Genomic DNA, 18,648 nt, shown 5'->3' with positions numbered 1-18,648 from the left:
GGGCGGCCGCGGCGCGGAGCGGGGAGGGTCTGGAGCAGCCGCCGGCGCGGCCTGCAGGCCGAGGGCCCGGCGCAGCGCGTACCCTGCCAGTCCAGCGTGTGCAGGAAGTGGTTGGTGTCCGCGCCGCTGCTCTGCGGGGACTCCGACTCCGTGGGCTCCGTGTCGGGAGACCCCGTCTCGGCGTCGTACTGGGCGCTGGAGCCGGGCTGCCTGGGGAGCTCGGGCTTCCCTGCGGGGAGGGGACGGCGTCAGCAGCGAGCCCCGCTCCGCCCCGCAGCAGCCGGCAGTCCCGCTCGGCCGCCGGGAGCCTGAGTGCAGTCTGCACAGAGCCCAGTGCAGGCTCGGACGCTGGCCTGGTCACATGTGCACCCGTGTACACGCACGCATGCTCGTGCACACGCACACTTCACAGCGCACCCCAGCGCACACGCACACCTCGGGCGCTCAGCTGCCTTCGCGTAAGGAGACGCGCACACAGCGCCCGCGGGCACGGGGTCGGGGAGAGCACAGCCCCCGTGGGCGCCCTGCCCGCGCTCCTTCCTGAACTGCTCGGCAATAAGAAGGCGAGGCGCCTGCACGGAGGAGTCGCCAGGAACAAGCTCTGGCGCCGGCGGCCTGGCTGGCCACGCTGGTCCAGAACGGGGCTCTGTGCCGGCTCCCGGTGCCGGGCAGAGGGGAGGCGCCACCAGGTCAGACCAGGCCTGCCGCTGACCCCAGGACTCACCAAATTTGGACAGGACGTCCTGCTGCTCCTCTCGGCTGGAGAAGAGGATCTTGGGGTTCAGCCCCCGCATGCTGGCGCTCTCCCAGGGGGGAGCCTCCCGGGTGGGCTGGTCCCGCGCCTCCACCTCCACCTCGAGGCTCACTTGGAACAGATCTGGGTACTTCTCCTGAATGTCACAGGCGTCCAGGTCATACCTGCGGGGGCTGCACAGTCAGGAAACTGGGCCTGTTCACAGCTCAGCCCACGTCCCCGAGCACAAGCACAGAACAGCTCCGCCCGGTCCGGCCCCCGGGGTCTGCGCCAGGCGTGAGCAGCACCGGCTTGACAGAGGCCCCGCCATCGCCTGCAGGGAGCCGGCACCTGCCCCCGCTGGGAGCGAAAGGGACAGCAAGGCGCCACGGGCCCTGGTCTCCACATGCTGCAGAGGCAGCGGCCGGGCAGCGGGCGCACTGACCAGTGACCGCGTCACCAATGGGCTCCGCCCTCCAGGGACCCGGGAAGGTCAGATGAGGTCACCCTGCGACTCACGACACAGACGCAGACGCGTGCCACGGCACCCACACCCGTGTGCCTCTCGCGTCACGCGTCAGAGCAGTAAAGCGACAAGACGTGGAAACACGGAACGGCAGCAGGTGTGGAGGGGGGCTCTGCCGGCCCCCATGTGGGGGGCACCCCCCAAACACCCCCCAACAGGAGGGGCCACGGAGACGCCGCACAGGGCTCAGCGAGGGTGGTGGGCCACAGCAGCTTCTCCACAGTACGGGCGAGTGACACCCTGGGTGGCGCTCACTGCTTCCTGCCTCCCGCCCCCTCTCCGCGGAGACAAAGCAGAGTGCAGGCCGCGGTGCCCCCGCCCCGCCCCGCCCCGCCCCGGGCCCGGCGCCTCCGGGCTGGCACCTGCAGCGTGTGGACGACAGGGCCGGCCTCCCCAGCCGGAGCAGCGCCGCGGGCACCCAGGGGAGCCGACACAGCAGGAGCCCCGCTGCCGCCAGGCGGGGAGGAGGTAGCCAGGCGGGGCCCCGCGGGGGAGCACATGGCCTGGGCAGGTCCGCCCCAGGCACCACCCGGGGGCTGCCCATCGGCCTCCCAGCCCACTGGCCCAGGAGACTGGCCGGGCCGGGCCCCCGCTGACCCAGTAGCCAGTGAGGGCACAATGAGGGCTGTGAGAGGGAGTGGCCGCCCTGGACAGAGGGACAGGCTCAGCCACTGCTCCTGACACACCTGCCAGGACGCAGAGCACTGTGGGGGCAGGACCACCAGCTCCCAACGTCGGACAGAGCCCGCAGGCAGCCTGCCCACACGAGGTCCCCACCCCCCGGCCCACGGGAAAGCTCCACATTGTCTGAGACGCCCTCCACCCCACCCACAGCCCAGCCCCCTCAGGGCCCCGCCCGCCGCCTCTCTCCTCAGAGCTAGGGGTTCCCACGAGGCACGCAGCCAGGCAGCAGGGGCAGGGGCAGCGGGTCCCAGGCAACCCTGAACCTCAGCCAAGTGGCGGTGCCAAGGCCCAGGCTCCAAGGAGCTGCTCGCCATGGACCTGGGTCCCGAGCTCCTTCCTGACCAGGTCGAGCGCCCACGGGCCCCGACGGTGCGGTCACGCCCTCCGGTGACCCGCCGCCCCCCGAGGTCGCCCACGCACTTGGCGAACTTCACGGTGGTGGCGTTGCGAGGCACGAATCCCGTGTGGAACTGGACCTGGAACATCTTCATGGAGGCCATCTGCGGGAGAGCACGGGAGCTGGGGGCCGGCCTCCGTGGCCGCCCCGAGCCCTCCCAGTGCCGCCGGCGGGCCTGCCGCACCCTCTCCAACCCGCGCGGACGGCCGCGCCCACCCGGGAGCCGCGGGAAGGCGAGGTCAGAGGCCGGAGGGGCCCGCGGCCCGGGAGCGCGCACCTTGGCCTGCAGCCGGCCCCCCAGCGTCGAGCGCGCGTGGTAGATGACGATGAGCACGTCCCCGTGGACGGCCGTGCCCAGGGGGATGACCGCCCTGCCGTCCTCGGTCCTGAAGTCCCTGCGGAGGACACGGCCCGTGAGACGGCGGCCGCCCCGGTTTTACTACGAACGCCGCGGGCGGGGAGGGGCGCTCACCGCATCCGGTCGTACTCCTGGGACGTGGTGGCCACGCGCTCGTCGCCCACGTACACCTCGCAGAAGGGCCGGCAGCCGCTCCGCTGCTTGTTGAACAGCGGCACGGGCGTCATGACGACAGCCCGCACCAGGATGGGCTTGCTGTGCGGCGTGATGGGCTCCTCCGCCACCATGTCACACATGTACTCGATGTACCTGCGGAGACACACGTCACATGGGCTGTGCACAGCCACACGCCACGTCACACACATGCTCTGCACAAATACACACATCACATGCACTCTGTGCACACGTCACACACATGCCACACACACACCCCAGGTTCCAGTTCCATCTCCTAAACTAATTTCTTCTCTGTTCAGACGCTGTGCTGTTTCATGGTGACTGAGGAGACGGGCCAGCTCGGAAACACGCTGGGTTTCCCCGCCCCTGCCGCAGGCGCGCCTCCTCGGGCTGTGAGGGGCCCCCCCAGCACCTCTGCGCTCCTCCTGCCGGAGCCGAGCCACACTCGGACGTCTGGGAGCGCCCTTGGGGCTCGAGGACGGACCCCCCATCTCCGCGGCCTCGCCTGCTCCTGCCGCGGAGCCCTGGCCGGCCGCCCTGGCCGGGCTCACGTCCTGCTTCGACTGCGGACTGGCCACTGCCCTGACTCCAACCGCTACTCCTGCGTCTGAAGCTGGTCCCACTGCCTTTCAAGTAGCTCTGCGCACCCTCACCCCCCTCCGGGCCGGGGGCTCCACTGTCAGGCTACACCCACTAGCAGCCTCCTCCCGCCCTGCCCGATGGTGTGCAGCTGCTCGGCGGGATCTCACGGCGGCCCTGGCCCTCGGCACAGCTGGAGTTCAGGAGCAAAAATGGCTGTCAGGCCCATGTGGCTCAGTGGCTGAGCGCTAACCCATGAACCAGGAAGTCAGAGCTCAATGCCCAGTGGGGGCGGGGGGGGAGTACGTGCCCAGTGGGGGCCTGCAGGAGGCAGCTGATGGGTGTCCTCTCACTCATGTTTCTTTCCCTCCCCCGCCCCGTCTCTAAGAAAATCAATAAAACCCGTTTTTAAAAGACTTCCAGGCCAGCATGCTGGAAGGTCAGCAGTCTTTCTGCTCGGTGGCTCGCTCTTTCCAGTGACTCAGGACACGGCTGGTGGCTGGCTCCCTGGCACCAGCACAGCCCTGGCCCCGAGGTGGCCCCACAGCAAGCCAGCCGCTGCCCGCCCGCCCACCGTCCACAGGCTGTGCCACCGCCCAGGGCAGAGGAGTGGTCTAAACCCTCCCTCCCTCCCTCCCGGCATCACAGCCCACACAGGCCCGGTGCCGAGCGGGCAGCCAGAGTGCTTGCCCATCGCCTCAGGCACAGGCCTCAGGGCACACGTGCTAGGAGGGCTGGTGCCGGGGACCGGAGAGGCACTGCCCGCCGCCCAGGGCTGGGGAGGCTGACTCTGACCGCCTGACCCTCTGGCCGGGCTCCTGGCGGCTCAGCAGGCTCAGGCCTGGTGCCTCGGGCAGGGCTGGGGTCGCCCCACCCACCCCACAGCCCCTCCTGAAACCTTCCCCACCCCAGGCACCGCACTCAGCGTCGGCCCGGACGGCACCTCTTGTGGGACGGCCAGATGCCCGGTGGGCAGCGCTTCATGCTGAACATGTACACGGCGGCCTCGGCGGTGCTGAAGAGCCGGCAGAAGCACAGGAAGGAGCAGACGGCCACGGCCGATGCCGCTCGCCCATCCTAGGAGGCAGACAGCTCGGGCTCAGCACCACCTCCGGGCAGAGCAGGTTCTCGACAGAGACACGCCCACACAGGCGGCGCCCTCGTGACGGCACGTGTGTCTGCAACAGGACACGCTGGCCTCACTGCCCCCCACGTGCACCCCTCCCTGAGCCCCCCCCGTGTCACTGCGGTGACTGGCCAATGCAGGACAGCTGTGCTAACCTCCGCGCCCACACTCGCTGTGCTGTGCCCACCCCTCAGCCTCTGCAGGGGTAGGAGGGACAGAGGGGGGTGTGGGGCAGCGGCCTTGGGGCAGGTGGGTCAGACCCCCGTGGGTGCTTCTTGAGGGGAGACGAGAGAATGCAGCTGGCCCTGCGTGCTGTGTCAGAGGGCAACCACCTGACGCCCCAGGCCTGGGGCGCGCCCACGCGGGGAGACCTGCCGGGGGGCACGCGCCAGCCCAGCGCCCCGCAGTCCCCGGCTCAGGGAGGGGCAGGCAGCTGGTACCCCCCGCCCCCGGCTGACGCCGCGGCTCACGCCTGTCCCGTCCCGTGGCCCCCGAGGCGCCAGACTCACCGTGCAGTGCAGCACACACACGTTCTTGTGGTTCTGCCGCAGCCACCAGTGCATGTCCCTGCAGAGGCTGTAGAGGCTGCGCAGGCTCGGGGCCCTCCGCGCGGCCCACCCGCACTCGGACACCTGCGGACGGCCGGCTCAGCCTGACCCTCGCCGTGGGGGGCTCCCACCACGGGTCCCGCCCTGCCCTGCCGGCACACTCCCCGAGACAGGCTGGCGCCAAGCAGACAGCCTGGCCACGGGACCGGGAGCCAGCCCCTGCCACGCTCGGGTCAGCCGTAAACAGCGCCCAGGACCCAGAATCCAGGGACCACGAGAACCACGGGCCAGGTTCCACGGGCGAGCAGCGGGAGGCCCGAGGCTCCGGGGTCTCCGCCGACTCGCCCGTGCCCGTGCTGGTGCCCGTGTCCGTGTGCGCCCAGTCCCAGGGCCCCGCACGCACTGCGGGTGCCGGCACGGCTGGGGCCCGCGGGCGGGGCGGGCGGGCACTCACGCGGTTGTGGAACTTGGCGGGCCGGTACGTGCGCGAGGACAGGTTGTAGACGGCGTAGTGTCCCGGGTGCTTCGAGTCCAAGAACAAGCGCACGTCCTCGATGTTGTTTTTGATGGCGGACTCCACGCCCTCCGCCGGGAAGGACATCACTGAGAGGAGACGGCCGTCAGCCGGGGCGCGGGCTCCGCGCTCGGCCCCGCCCGCCTCCGCCGCTGCCGGCAGCCCCCGCGCCGGCCGCGCCATCGCCGACGGAGGCCAGAGCCGCCCGCGGTGCGAGGACCCACGCACCTGCGATCCGGGAGGTGATGTAGGAAATGTCCAGGTCCCCCTTCGCGTAACTGCAACCAGAAGAACAGCTGGTCAGACAGGAAACACCAGGGAGAGGACGAGGCTGAGCGAGTCCTGGAGGGGCCTGGGGTGAGCCTGTGTGTGCGTCCGTGTGTACGTGTGTGTGTAGTGTATGTGCGTGTGTGTGCATGTGTGCAGTGTGTGCAAGTGGTGTGTGTGGTGTATGCGGTGTGTGTGGTGTATGTGCGTGTGTGGTGTGCATGTGTGTGGTGTATGCGGTGTGTGTGTGCATGTGTGTAGTGTGTGTGGTGTATTTGCGTGTGTGGTGTGTGTGCATGTGTGCGGTGTGTGCAAGTGGTGTGTGTGGTATATGCGGTGTGTGTGGTGTATGTGCGTGTGTGGTGTGTGTGCATGTGTGCGGTGTGTGTGGGTGGTGTGTGTGGTGTATGGTGTATGTGTGTGTGATGTGTGTGTGGTGTATGGTGTGTGTGATGTGTGTAGTGTATGGTGTGTGCGTTTGTGATGTGTGGTGTATGGGGTGTGTGTGATGTGTGTGTGGTGTATATGTGTATGGTGTGTGTGTGATGTGTAGTGTATGGTGTGTGCGTGTGTGATGTGTGGTGTATGGGTGTGTGTGATGTGTGTGGTGTATGGTGGGTGTGGTGTGAGTGTGTGTGTGGTGTGCATGTGTGCGTGTGAGTGTGTGTGGTGTGTGCATGTGTGTGTAGTGTGCATGTATGGTGTGTGGTGTGTGCGTGTGTGATGTGTGTGGTGTATGGTGTGTGCGTGTGTGATGTATGGTGTGTGCGTGTGTGGTGTGTGAGTGTGTGATGTGTGTGGTGTATAATGTGTATGGTGTGTGCGTGTGTGATGTGTGTGGTGTATGGTGTGTGTATTGTGTGTGTGTGCGTGTGTGGTGTATGGTGTGTGTGTGTGGTGTATAATGTGTATGGTGTGTGCGTGTGTGATGTGTGCGGTGTATGGTGTGTGTATTGTGTGTGTGTGTGTGTGTGTGTGTGTGTGGTGTGGTGTGCGTATGGTGTATGGTGTGTGTGTGTGGTGTGCACTCACGGGGTGTGTGTGGGTCACTGCGTGTGAGTGCAGGCATGTGTGTGTGAAGCTGACGTCCCTGAGAAGTGGGGAGAGACAGGAATCCACACAGGCCGAGGCTCAGGGCCTGCTCCCGGGAGCTGGGATGCGGCCTGACAAGCAGCAGCAAACACGCCGGCCGAGCCTTGGACCCGCACCGCCGTGCCTGGAACCACAGGCACCAAAGCCAGCGCCCCGCCTGGCCAGTGTTGCTCAGTGGTTGAGTGTCGGCCTGTGGACCAGGAAGTCAGAATTTGATTCCAATCAGGGCAGATGCCTGGGTGAGGGCTAGATCCCCAGTGAGGGGCGTGCAGGAGGCAGCCGATCCATGATTCTCTCTCCTCACTGATGTTTCTCTCTCTCCCTCTCTGCTCCTCTCTGAAATCAATAAAAGCATATTCTTTAAAAAATCTATGAAAACAATTGTCATGACAATGAATTTACAGCTTAATTGAAAAGCGACACCATCTTTAAAATCCTCCCGGTGTAAGTTTCTCACTTGCTCAGGTCTAATGTTATGGCTCCCACTGGACTCAGCCAGGCAGGCAGGCAGGCTGAGCAGGGGTGGGGGGGTGGGGGTCCTGCTGGCTTCATGGGCAACGGAGAGAGGAAGGGTGCCCGCAGGCCTGGGAGGAGCCCAGCGTCGGCACACGGAGGCCATGGCCTGGTCTGGCCGTGAACTGGCAGCACACGGAGCCTCGGAGGCACGCAGGCAGCCTGACAGGTGAGTTCTAGGGTCCACGTGCAGACAGCCGAGAGGAACACACTCTCTGGGAAGGACGGGCGGACAGAGGCACGCACACAGACAGTGCAGCAGTGCCGAGGGCTGCGGACGTCCAGTGAGCACGGGAGGGAAAGCTCAGGGGCGGGTGGGGGCCTGGGTCAAGGACAGGGACAGTGCCCTGCTGGCATCAGCAACAAGAATCAGTGAAAAATCCCCAATAAGTCCTCGTAGATTAAAGACCGGGTGTGCAAGAAAATCGTTAAAAACACACTTAATTTAAACAGCCTGAAGCACGTATACCGAAACACAGCTAACCTTCCTACTCAGCAAAACACACAAAAGATGTAAAGGGGAGATTTGTGCTTTAATTAAAACCCAACAGGAAAAGACAAGGAACTGACCAGGGAAATCGGCTGTCTTTGTCTTTCCCACAAAATAAAACCTAAAAACCTAAGCCCTGGGCCAAGTCCAGGCGCAACATCGACAGGAGCTGGCGCCGTCCCACTGCACACGCCCCCTGCCGGCAGAGGCACAGACCCCCCCCACGCCCCCCCCCCCGGCAGAGGCACAGACCCCCCCCCCCGCCGGCAGAGGCAAAGACCCCCCACGCCCCCCCGCCTGGCAGAGGCACAGACCCCCCACGCCCCCCCCCCCCGGCAGACACAGACCCCCCCGCCCCCCCCCGGCAGAGGCACAGACCCCCCCGCCCCCCCCGACAGAGGCACAGACCCCCCCCACCCCCCCCCGGCAGAGGCACAGACCCCCCCCGGCCCCCCCCCCCCCCCCCCCCCCCGGCAGAGGCACAGACCCCCCCACGCCCCCGAGGGGTGGCGCCCTCAGCTCCAGGCCATGCACCTCCCTGCCCCCCACGTCCCTCCCGCGGGACGGAAACGGGCGGGGCCCACCCGATGGCAGGCTGGGAGGCGGCAGCGCCAAGGCCAGAACCGCGCCCCCTCACTCACTTGGCGACGGACTGGATGACCTTGGAGGAGGTGTCCTTGAGGTTGGTGAGCAGGCGCCCGGGGCCCCCCCGCAGGATGTCCAGGAGCCCGCCATAGGGCTGCTCACACTCGGCCACCGCCAGGCCTGCAAGCAGAGCGAGCTCAGGCCGCCGCCCGGCCGGCCGGGGGGGTCAGTGTGTTAGGACGGGGAGCGCCAGCACCCCCAAACCTGTGAGGGCCACACTCCCGTCACCCCGCCGTCCGCACAGGAACTAAACCAGCGGCTGGCATCCAAGCGAGCCCCGCCCACGGCCCACCAGCTGCTCACAAGGGCCGAGCCTGGACCCGGGGGGGGGCAGCAGGGCCTCCGGTCCCCGCCCCGTCTCTAGGATGTGCACCGTCCACGCCTGCAAACCTGGCCCCGGCCCCTGCTCACACACACACTGAGGGCCCAGCGAGGGCAAGCCTCCGCCCGGGGTGGGAGGACACAGGTGGACACGGAGGGCAGGAGTGGGGCCGTGCACATGGCCCCGGCAGAGCGGAGGCCGTGGGGCTGGACAGCGGGAGTGCTGCTGTCTGCCTGCAGCGTAGGGTCCGGGTGTGAACAGTGACGGCAACCCTGGAGGATTGGTCCCCAAAGACAGCTGGGCAGGGGGAGAGCTGAGGTAACAAGAGAAAGTCGTGGCCAGCACTCGGCATCTGTGCCCGAAGGCACCTGCGGCCTGTGTGCAGCTTCTGAGACCAGCCCACAGCGCTGGCACATGTGGCTGGGGCACAGCTGGGCACAGCCGGGCCCGGGCCCCAAGCTCCGGCTGTCAGGCAGCCACAGAAAGCAGCCCACACGTCCTACGTGTACAACGTTCTTGCTGGCCATTCCCCAGGAAGTGACCAGCACGTGTGTGTTGAGCACATACGGGCATGAGCGTGCTGTAAGCATGTACGAGCACGTGTGCACATGTGTGTTGTGCTCAGGGCAGCCCAGGTGGCCCCACATGCTGGACATCCAGAGGCGACCAGACCCACGCTGTGTGGAGATGGAGCCCAGGACACGGGGCCAGACCGCTGCTGGGACGGCCCCTCCCCAGAAAACAAACCCGGTTCCATCACAAACAGCGCGAGGGGCCAATGGGATGGGGCGTGGGGCAGAGCACTGCCTGGCAGGCCATCCAGAGCCTCCGGGCAGCTGCACCATGCCTGCCAGGCTCCTCGGGGACCAGCTCCGCATGCCGGCTGGGACGCCAGACCACAAGCACCGGATAGGGTGCTGCTCTCTCACCAAATGCAACCGATAGGGAGGAAACCCGCCAAGTCCCTCTGCCGCGGCCACACCTTCTCCTGCCTGAGGAGCCGCCTCTCCCCAGGGCCCGGGACCTGCGCCCCATCCCCTGCAGGCCCCAAAGGTGCTCAGAGCCTCTGCGGCACAGGGCAGGGTGCTGGCACGCACACCACTCCCCCAGTTCCATCCTAAACGTGGCCCAGAGCGGGAGCCCTAGGCAGTTGGGGACCCGAACCAGCAGCCGCGCGTGCGCGCACTCACCTCCGCCTTGGCCGCCGCTCACGGGCCCCACGGGGGGAGGCGGCCCTCGGGACAGGGCAGCGTTCCCGTAGCCCCCGTTCTGCTCCAGGAGCTAAGGGTATGAACAGCAAGGCCTCGGCTGTACGGGGCCAGGGCACAGTCCGCCGGCTCCGTGCTGCGAGAAAGCCTCCCTCCTGCCTGCAGCCTGTCTCCACCTTCCCCGGAACCGCACAGAGGGCGGTCACACAGCACGGGAGCGGACGTCCAGGCCGTGGGCAGCCTGGCCGCTCCCGCACGCCCAGCGGCTCGCAGCCTGCCTGCCAGAGCGGGCTGCGCAGCGAGGACCCGCCTGCCCCACGCTGAGCCACGGCGGGCGCTGGCCTTCCGAGAGGTGCTCGGGCCGGCCGGGAGGGCCGCGGTGCCTGCCCCTCCCCGGGAGGTCCTCGCTCGGCTCTCGTTTCCTGTGCTTGTGGTCTGGCCTTCATTCCCAGTGCCGTTTGAGAACGTTCTTGTTGTGAAGTTTCACCACGTGAAGCTCACGGGTAAAACAGGTGACGCCGCTCTCTGGCCGAGCAGGCGCAGGCGCGTGGCGGTGGACAGCCGGGCTTTCTCCACGTCTCACCGACAGGCTTCCGGCTGCCAGGCAGCACAGCGTCCACGGGGACCACACCCGCCAGGCCACTCAGCAGAGGCCCTGCTGCCGAGGGCACGCAGACACCAGTCCTCGCCTGCGTGAGCCGGCCGGTCCTCCCTGGGCTGCTCCTGGGCTCCAGGCCCGGCCGCAGGCACGGCCCTCACTGCCCGGCGGAGCCCGCAGGGGGCAGTCTGCACCAGGGCCCTGAGCCCTGAAAGCGCCAAGATCGAAAGGTGCCCTGGCGCCCACTGACCACGGCCGGTCTGTCCGTCAGCAGCCCCCTCAACCCCACACCCTGGAGAGCTCCTGGTGGCACACACGTGGCCCCAGAGCAGACGCCTCCGAGCTGCGCCCCCCCCCACCCCTCCTGCCCCTCCTCCCCACGCCGGCCGCTGTGTGACAGGGCACGTCTTCCTCCCGGCTCCTGCCACATCAGAGCCATCTGCCAGTGCCGACTCCATCCTGCCGGGGGACCCGCCCTGGAATCCCCTGGGCACCCCTTACAGCTGATGGGGCCTCGGAGAGCCGGCTCTGAGCAGCACCTGGAGGCCTACCTCGGTGATGGGCGCCTTGGGGTTCACGCCCCGGGCAGCCGCGATCTCCTGCAGCTGGTTCACCAGCTCGGTGATGGACAGCCGCTCCTCCGGGTTGACCTTCAGAGTGGCGCCTGCAGTAGGAAGGGCGGCTCAGGGCCCCAGGCCCCCAGGCCCACCCTGCCCTCGTGACGGACCCATGGAGGGCCTCGTTTACGACGTTCACAGCAAGCGAGGCCACAGCACAAAGAGCAACAAGAGCCTCCGTTCAGAGCACGCAACTCACACGGCTGGCGGACGGGAAAGCCACAGAGGCTGCCACAGGAGGCGCGTCCTCCGAGGCCCCGCACACGGACTTACGGATGAGGCCGTGGAACACGGAGTAGCGCGTGTCGTCAGCGGGGATGCAGTACTTCCCGTTGACGATGCGAAGCTTGGCGCCGTCTTCGAAAGGGTGCTGCCCGAAGCACAGCAGGTACAGGATGCAGCCCAGCGCCTGCGGCGAGGGCGAGGGTGAGGGTGAGGGCGAGGGCGAGGGCGGGCGGCCCTCCTGATCCCACGAGGAGTCAGGCTCAGGCTGGTCTGACGCCGGCGAGGAGTGGGACAGCTCCCCGCACACACGGCCCCCACCAGGCGCACAGCTCCCCCGGCAAACACACAGCTCCCGCACAGCAGCCCCCATTCTGTGCTCCTCGGGGACCACGAACATGGAGGGCAGAGTAGTACGCAAGTTCTAATCTCTCATTCCTGGTGAAAAGGCCCTTTCAAAATGAAAAGCTCCACATCCCAGCCCTGGACCTGTGGGCAGGGACAGCCGGGTGACTAAAGAGGAAGAGGAAAGCAGGCTGATTCCACCCACCCCGACCCACAGCCCTATCCTCAGCCCATCTCCGCTGGTAGCCGTGGCAACAAAGAAAGGAGAGGCCAAAGAAATGTGGCGTCCAGAGCCATGGGAGCACAGATCCCATAGGGAGCACGGAGCAGACAGGGAGCACAGGGGGCACAGGGAGCACAGATCCCATAGGGAGCACGGAGCACACAGGCAGCACACAGGGAGCACAGGGAGCACAGAGAGAGCACACGGAGCACAGAGCACACAAGGAGCACAGATCCCATAGGGAGCACGGAGCAGACAGGGAGCACAGAGAGAGCACACGGGGAGCACAGATCCCATAGGGAGCATGGAGCAGACAGGGAGCACAGAGAGAGCACACGGGGAGCACAGATCCCATAGGGAACACGGAGCAGACAGGGAGCACAGAGAGAGCACACGGGGAACACAGATCCCATAGGGAACACGGAGCACACAGGCAGCACACAGGGAGCACAGGGAGCACAGAGAGAGCACACGGAGCACAGAGCACACAAGGAGCACAGAGCTCAGGGCACACAGGGAGCACAGAGCACACAGGGAGCACAGAGCACTCACAGGGAGCACAGAACACAGAGCACACAAGGAGAACAGAGCACTCACAGGGAGCACAGGGCACACAGGGAGCACAGAGCAGAGCACACAGGGAGCACAGAGCACTCACAGGGAGCACAGAGCACACAGGAGCACAGGGCACTCACAGGGAGCACAGAGCACACAGGAGCACAGGGCACACAGGGAGCACAGAGCACACAGGGAGCACAGAGCACTCACAGGGAGCACAGAGCACACTGGAGCACAGAGAACACTGGAGCACAGAGCACAGGGCACACAGGGAGCACAGAGCACACAGGGAGCACAGAGCACTCACAGGGAGCACAGTAGCACACAGGAGCACAGAGCACAGGGCACACAGGGAGCACAGAGCACACAGGGAGCACAGAGCACTCACAGGGAGCACAGAGCACAGAGCACACAAGGAGAACAGAGCACTCACAGGGAGCACAGGGCACACAGGGAGCACAGAGCAGAGCACACAGGGAGCACAGAGCACTCACAGGGAGCACAGAGCACACAGGGAGCACAGAGCACACAGGGAGCACAGAGCACTCACAGGGAGCACAGAGCACACAGAGCACACGGGAGCACAGAGCACAGGGCACACAGGGAGCACAGGGCCCACGGGGAGCACAGAGCAGAGCACACAGGGAGCACAGAGCACTCACAGGGAGCACAGAGCACACTGGAGCACAGAGCACAGGGCACACAGGGAGCACAGAGCACTCACAGGGAGCACAGAGCACACGGGAGCACAGAGCACACTGGAGCACAGAGCACAGGGCACACAGGGAGCACAGAGCACTCACAGGGAGCACAGGGCAGACAGGGAGCACAGAGCACACTGGAGCACAGAGCACAGGGCACACAGGGAGCACAGAGCACTCACAGGGAGCACAGGGCAGACAGGGAGCACAAAGCACACTGGAGCACAGAGCACACTGGAGCACAGAGCACAGGGCACACAGGGAGCACAGAGCACACTGGAGCACAGAGCACAGGGCACACAGGGAGCACAGAGCACACAGGGAGCACAGAGCACTCACAGGGAGCACAGAGCACACAGGAGCACAGGGCACACAGAGCACAGGGCACACAGGGAGCACAGAGCACACTGGAGCACAGAGCACAGGGCACACAGGGAGCACAGAGCACACGGGAGCACAGAGCACAGGGCACACAGGGAGCACAGAGCACTCACAGGGAGCACAGGGCAGACAGGGAGCACAGAGCACACTGGAGCACAGAGCACAGAGCACACAGGGAGCACAGAGCACACGGGAGCACAGAGCCCTCGGGGAGCAGAGCACAGGCACTGCGGCCTCACCCAGATGTCCTGCTTCTCGCCGATGGGGAAGTTGGAGTACAGGTCCACGATCTCAGGCGTCCGGTACATGGGCGTTGTGTTCCTGGTGATCTGGAGGACAGACGCACTTTTCACGGGAAGGCGCTGGCCTCGGCGCCCACAGCCTCCCAGGGCCCAGCACCTCCCGCCCGGGGCTCGCCCCTCTCCTCACCCACGGCCGCCCCCGAGCCCCAGCTCTGCTGGAGTGGCCACACCCACACCACGGGGGATACCAGCCGTGTGTCCAGGAGACACGTCTCGGCTCCGGGAGGTGGGTCACCGCGGCCCGAGAGGAGGGCTGCTCTCAGAGCTGCCTCGTTCGCGACCTCGTGGACAGAGACCCTTCGTCTCCGGAGAGTGCAAAACTGAGTTCTTCTGTGAAACCCAGACCCAGGAAGGCGGGCGGGCGGCCCTGTGGTGAGGCTGGGACCAGCACGGGAGGCAGACACACGCACACCAGCCCGGGCAGAGATGCCGCTGCACGTGCTGGCCCGGCGGGCAGGGGGCTGGCCTTCTGGCGGAGGAGGGCCGGGCGCGACAAGGTCAGGGAACACCCAGGTGCACGAGGACGCGGAGCCCGGGAGGGGGGCGTGGCCGCAGAGCCTCCACACAGGAAGTCACCGAGCTGCAGGCCCTGACCCACATGTGTGCATGTGCGTTCCCTGCGCTGAGCCGGCGTGGTAGGCAGCCGTGAGGCACTGACCCCAGCCCAGCGCGACGCTCCTGCAGCATGGGGAGGGCGCTGAGCGCCTGCCGCACGCAGCTCACCTCCTCCTCCACCAGGGCCCGCCGCTGCGCGCTCCAGCTGTAGTCGGGCACGTGCGAGATGGTCGTGGCACTGCCAAAGTCGCACAGCTTAATGGTCCCCTGGTTACTCAGCAGCAAGTTTTCAACCTGGAAAATCCCAGGAGACAGTCCTTACAGATCTGGGGTGCAGACAGCCAGCTGGCTCGGAGGGGAAATGCAGCACCCCACTTCCTTTTGGTCGAAATCAGTGTGTGTACCTTTAGAAGCAGGTAATTCAGACAGAGTCGGCCGTAAGTCAAAAGATAAATGGCATCAATACCTCGGGATACACAACCGCGGCCTTTAGAAAAGGCTGAATTAACACACTGCTTGAAGGTAATAAAAGCCCAGCGACCAAAGGGAGGAACGACCAGTCGACCAGTGCTATGACGCTCACTGACCACCAGGGGACAGATGCTCAGTGCAGGAGGTGTCCCCTGGTGGTCAGTGAGCTACCACAGTGGGAGTGCTGCTCAGCCAACCAGGATGAGCGGCTGCTCCCGCTGCGAACCCCAAGCCAATGGGCAGGAGCCCGGGCTGTGATCATCGCCTCCTCACCCCTGGCTCCTCCCCTCACCCCTGCTGCCTCCTGCGAGCGCCAGGCTGGCAGGCTGCCCCAGAGGCTGGAGGTGGGTCCGTGGCCGCCCCGGGACTGAGGCTGCTCCACTGCCTCCTGTGCTGTTGTCCCTGGGCCTGGCCCCAGCCAGGTCTCTGGAGAGGCGAGTGCTCCAGCTGCACGGAAGATGTCGGACCAGGGAGCAGCGCAGAGGGCAGGCCCACAGCTGCTTGGCAGACCGGGATGAGTGGTGCTCCCACAGCAGCCAATCCGAGGCCATGCCCCACTGGTGCATGAATCCATGCACTGGGCCTCTAGTCCTATGTAATTAATATCCTATGTAATTAATATCCTATATAATAAGAGCCTAATATGTCCCCTTGACCGGGAGTTTGACCAGGAGTTCAACCGCTCGCTATGACGTGCGCTGACCACAAGGGGGCGGTGCAGAACACGGCAGGTGTCAGTGATGCAGCACTGGCAGCGGGCGAAGGTGGAGGCGCTGCTGGCCCCAATGAGAGCGGGACTGCGGCGGGATGGTGGAGCGGGTGAGCGTGTGGCCAGGCCAAGGTGGGTGCAAGCAGGGCCCGATGACTCAGGTGGAGGGGGGCGCGTGGGGATCCGGAGACCCAGGTGCTGCCCAGGGCCCAGAGGTCAGCCGAGACCTGGCCTTCCACACCAGACACTCGCGCTCCAATCGCTGGCCAGGCCCAGGGCCGGCACCTGCTCGCACTTTGTGGCCCGGGCCTCTGGTCAGCGAGACCGAGGGGCTGTGCAGGGGGCCAGCTTGAGGGCACCTTTAAATGCAGCATAAGCAGGAACCACGCCCCCGAGCAGACAGACCTGTCCCGCCCCTCCAGGGCACGGCCACCAAGGCCCACAGCTGAGGACGGCTCTTACAATCCGAGTGCTGGGAAAAGCCAACAATTCTTCACCCCGGGGCAGCCATGTTTACAGTCGGCCCTGCTCAGAGAAGCTGGCGACCGGCTCGGCCGAGGCAATCCCATAGGCGGAACCTGACCAACGGGTTAACACGTGTGTAAGGAGACACAAGCTGAGAGGAGCCAGGCATCCCGGCAGAGGCGGGCTGGCTGCCGCTCCGGGCGGCCGACCAGGACCCGTGCCGGGAGCGGGAGTGGGACAGCCCGGGAGAGCCCCGCTCTGAACGCAGGGCAGCCACGGCCGCAGGAGCACCCCAGGCGGGCAGCTGACTCGGCCGCCGAGAGCAAGCACGCAAACACCCACACACGGCTTCTGTGGAGGCGACAGGAACACAGGCCAACACGCCACAGGACGTCCCCAGAGGAAGCCCAAACGCCAATAAACCTAAACACGGCAACTCTGCCGCAGAAGGAAAGTGCCAGAGGCCACATGGTCTGCTGCCAACACACGGCCCCAAGCGCAAGGCGTGGAGGTCACCGCACAGAGCGACCCCACAGCTCCCTCTGCCAGCTGTGGGCCCGAGACGGCCAGGCCGGCACACCTGGCGCACACGGGCTCTGAGGGGGCGGACACCAGGCACGCTCAGACAGGCTCTCCGATTCCATTCCTCTTCACACACGAGCACACGGCTAACCCGTGAGCTGAACAGTCCCGAAGGCACAGACACCCGCCGATAAGTGGGGGCCCGACGGCAGAACAAGGCCTCCAGCCCCCAGAACCACCCCCGCCCCCGGCGTCCTCCCAACCCCAGGCAGTGCCCGCCAACAGCTTAAACCACCTCGTGGGTTGGGGGGGAGAGGGGGAAGGAGAGAAGGCCGGCTCCTCAGAGGTCAAATCTAGACGAAGACAGACCCACAGACGGGGTGCCAGTACCGACCCCCAACGGGGCCTCAGGAGGACCACCACGGGTGCCAGAGAGCACCCCGGGGCCCCGGGAACGGGCTGCGCCTGGGCGATGGGACATGAGCAGCCGTCTCCCATCTTCCCATCTTGTGACACATACACTAACCACTAAGAGTCAGCCGCGCACCAAAGAGCAGACAGTAGGTCCTCGGTCACCTCGGAGAGCCGTTCCTATGGCAACGTAAGATGATTTTCACTGTAAGTCGGCACCCACCTCCGAAGCACCTACGTCCCTCACACGGAGCAGACACAGCAGTGATGACGGGACCGGGAAATTTAAAAGGAAGCTGACTCCTGACGGTCACTTGTGGTAGATAAATAAGAAAACGTGCCTACGTACAGACGTCGAAATGACAGAACTTTTATGTAAGTAAACGGGAGATGGCAACGGGACCACCAGACGACTGCCTTCTGCGGACCTGACCAGACCAGGGCAGTTCTGACGATTCATGCTGGACCCTGTGCTGCTGCCGTCTCTCCCCCCCGGGAGGCCAGGGCAGGCCGGTGCTGGGCGGCGCCCGTGAGCGCCTCTGCCCGCGGGTCTGGGTGCTGCTGGGTCCTGCGGCTCCCCGGTTTGTGCAGGGTCCAGCGTGAACGGAGTGATGGCTGGGCCCAGCTTTATTTATTTATTTATTTTTAAAATTTTTAAATAAATAAATAAATAGAGGAAGGGAGACGGACAGAGAGCTAGAAACGTGGATGAGAGAGAAACATCGACCAGATGCCTCCTGCACACCTCCCACCAGGGATTTGCCCGCAACCAAGGTACATGCCCTTGACCGGAATCGAACCTGGGACCTTTCAGTCCGCAGGCCGATGCTCTATTCACTGAGCCAAACCGGTTTCAGCGTGGGCCCGGCTTTAAAATCCTTCAGGAAAGCCACCTTCTCAGGAAGCAGGATGAGGGGCCAGAGCCGGGCACAGCTCTGGGTGCTGGACAATTCTCACAAAGTCTTGGGTTTCCCAAAGACACACAGGGGGACTAAAAACCAGCCCAGCCCGGCCGACGTGGCTCAGGGGCTGAGCGTCGCCATATGAACCAGGGCATGTTTCGGTATAATTCCTAGTCAGGGCACAGGCCCGGGTTGCAGGCTCCATCCCCAGTGAAGGATGTGCAGGAGGCAGCCAATTCACGATTCTCTCTCATCATTGATGTTTCTCTCTCTCTCCCTCCCTTCCTCTCTGAAATCAATAAAAGTATATTAAAAAAAAAAACCACACACACCAGACCATAAGCCAGAGAACACCTGCAGCACATATAACCCAAATGAAGACCGTGTGTGACCACACGAGGAGCTCCAATCGATCACCGTGACGGACAAAAGGCAGGAAAAGGGCAGAAAACCAACGCTAACTGACGAGCATGAGCAGCAACAAGCA

At 65.3% G+C, this 18,648-nt stretch overlaps 1 protein-coding gene across 7 annotated transcripts in view; it reads right to left on the bottom strand.

Annotated features, from left to right (window-relative positions):
* The window catches only part of LOC118707128 (cyclin-G-associated kinase), a 59,004-nt gene that overhangs the window by 9,903 nt on the left and 30,453 nt on the right, over positions 1 to 18,648 (bottom strand). For all 7 annotated transcript variants that reach the window (XM_036417046.2, XM_036417040.2, XM_045573973.1 and 4 more), the window contains 15 exons: positions 14,850 to 14,975; positions 14,064 to 14,153; positions 11,668 to 11,803; positions 11,329 to 11,441; positions 10,162 to 10,252; positions 8,646 to 8,769; positions 5,871 to 5,920; positions 5,583 to 5,731; positions 5,090 to 5,212; positions 4,398 to 4,531; positions 2,813 to 3,007; positions 2,618 to 2,735; positions 2,364 to 2,443; positions 725 to 918; positions 83 to 229 (listed from right to left, as the gene is read on the bottom strand). In XM_036417046.2, the coding sequence (XP_036272939.1) occupies positions 83 to 229; positions 725 to 918; positions 2,364 to 2,443; positions 2,618 to 2,735; positions 2,813 to 3,007; positions 4,398 to 4,531; positions 5,090 to 5,212; positions 5,583 to 5,731; positions 5,871 to 5,920; positions 8,646 to 8,769; positions 10,162 to 10,252; positions 11,329 to 11,441; positions 11,668 to 11,803; positions 14,064 to 14,153; positions 14,850 to 14,975 (1,870 nt within the window). The remainder of the gene's footprint in view (positions 1 to 82; positions 230 to 724; positions 919 to 2,363; positions 2,444 to 2,617; positions 2,736 to 2,812; positions 3,008 to 4,397; positions 4,532 to 5,089; positions 5,213 to 5,582; positions 5,732 to 5,870; positions 5,921 to 8,645; positions 8,770 to 10,161; positions 10,253 to 11,328; positions 11,442 to 11,667; positions 11,804 to 14,063; positions 14,154 to 14,849; positions 14,976 to 18,648) is intronic.

The sequence above is a fragment of the Pipistrellus kuhlii genome, unplaced genomic scaffold, assembly GCF_014108245.1.
Source record: "Pipistrellus kuhlii isolate mPipKuh1 unplaced genomic scaffold, mPipKuh1.p scaffold_m20_p_58, whole genome shotgun sequence".
NCBI lineage: Eukaryota > Metazoa > Chordata > Mammalia > Chiroptera > Vespertilionidae > Pipistrellus > Pipistrellus kuhlii.
The sequence above is the reverse complement of the archived record's forward strand: the minus strand, read 5'-3'. Positions and strand labels throughout refer to the sequence as shown.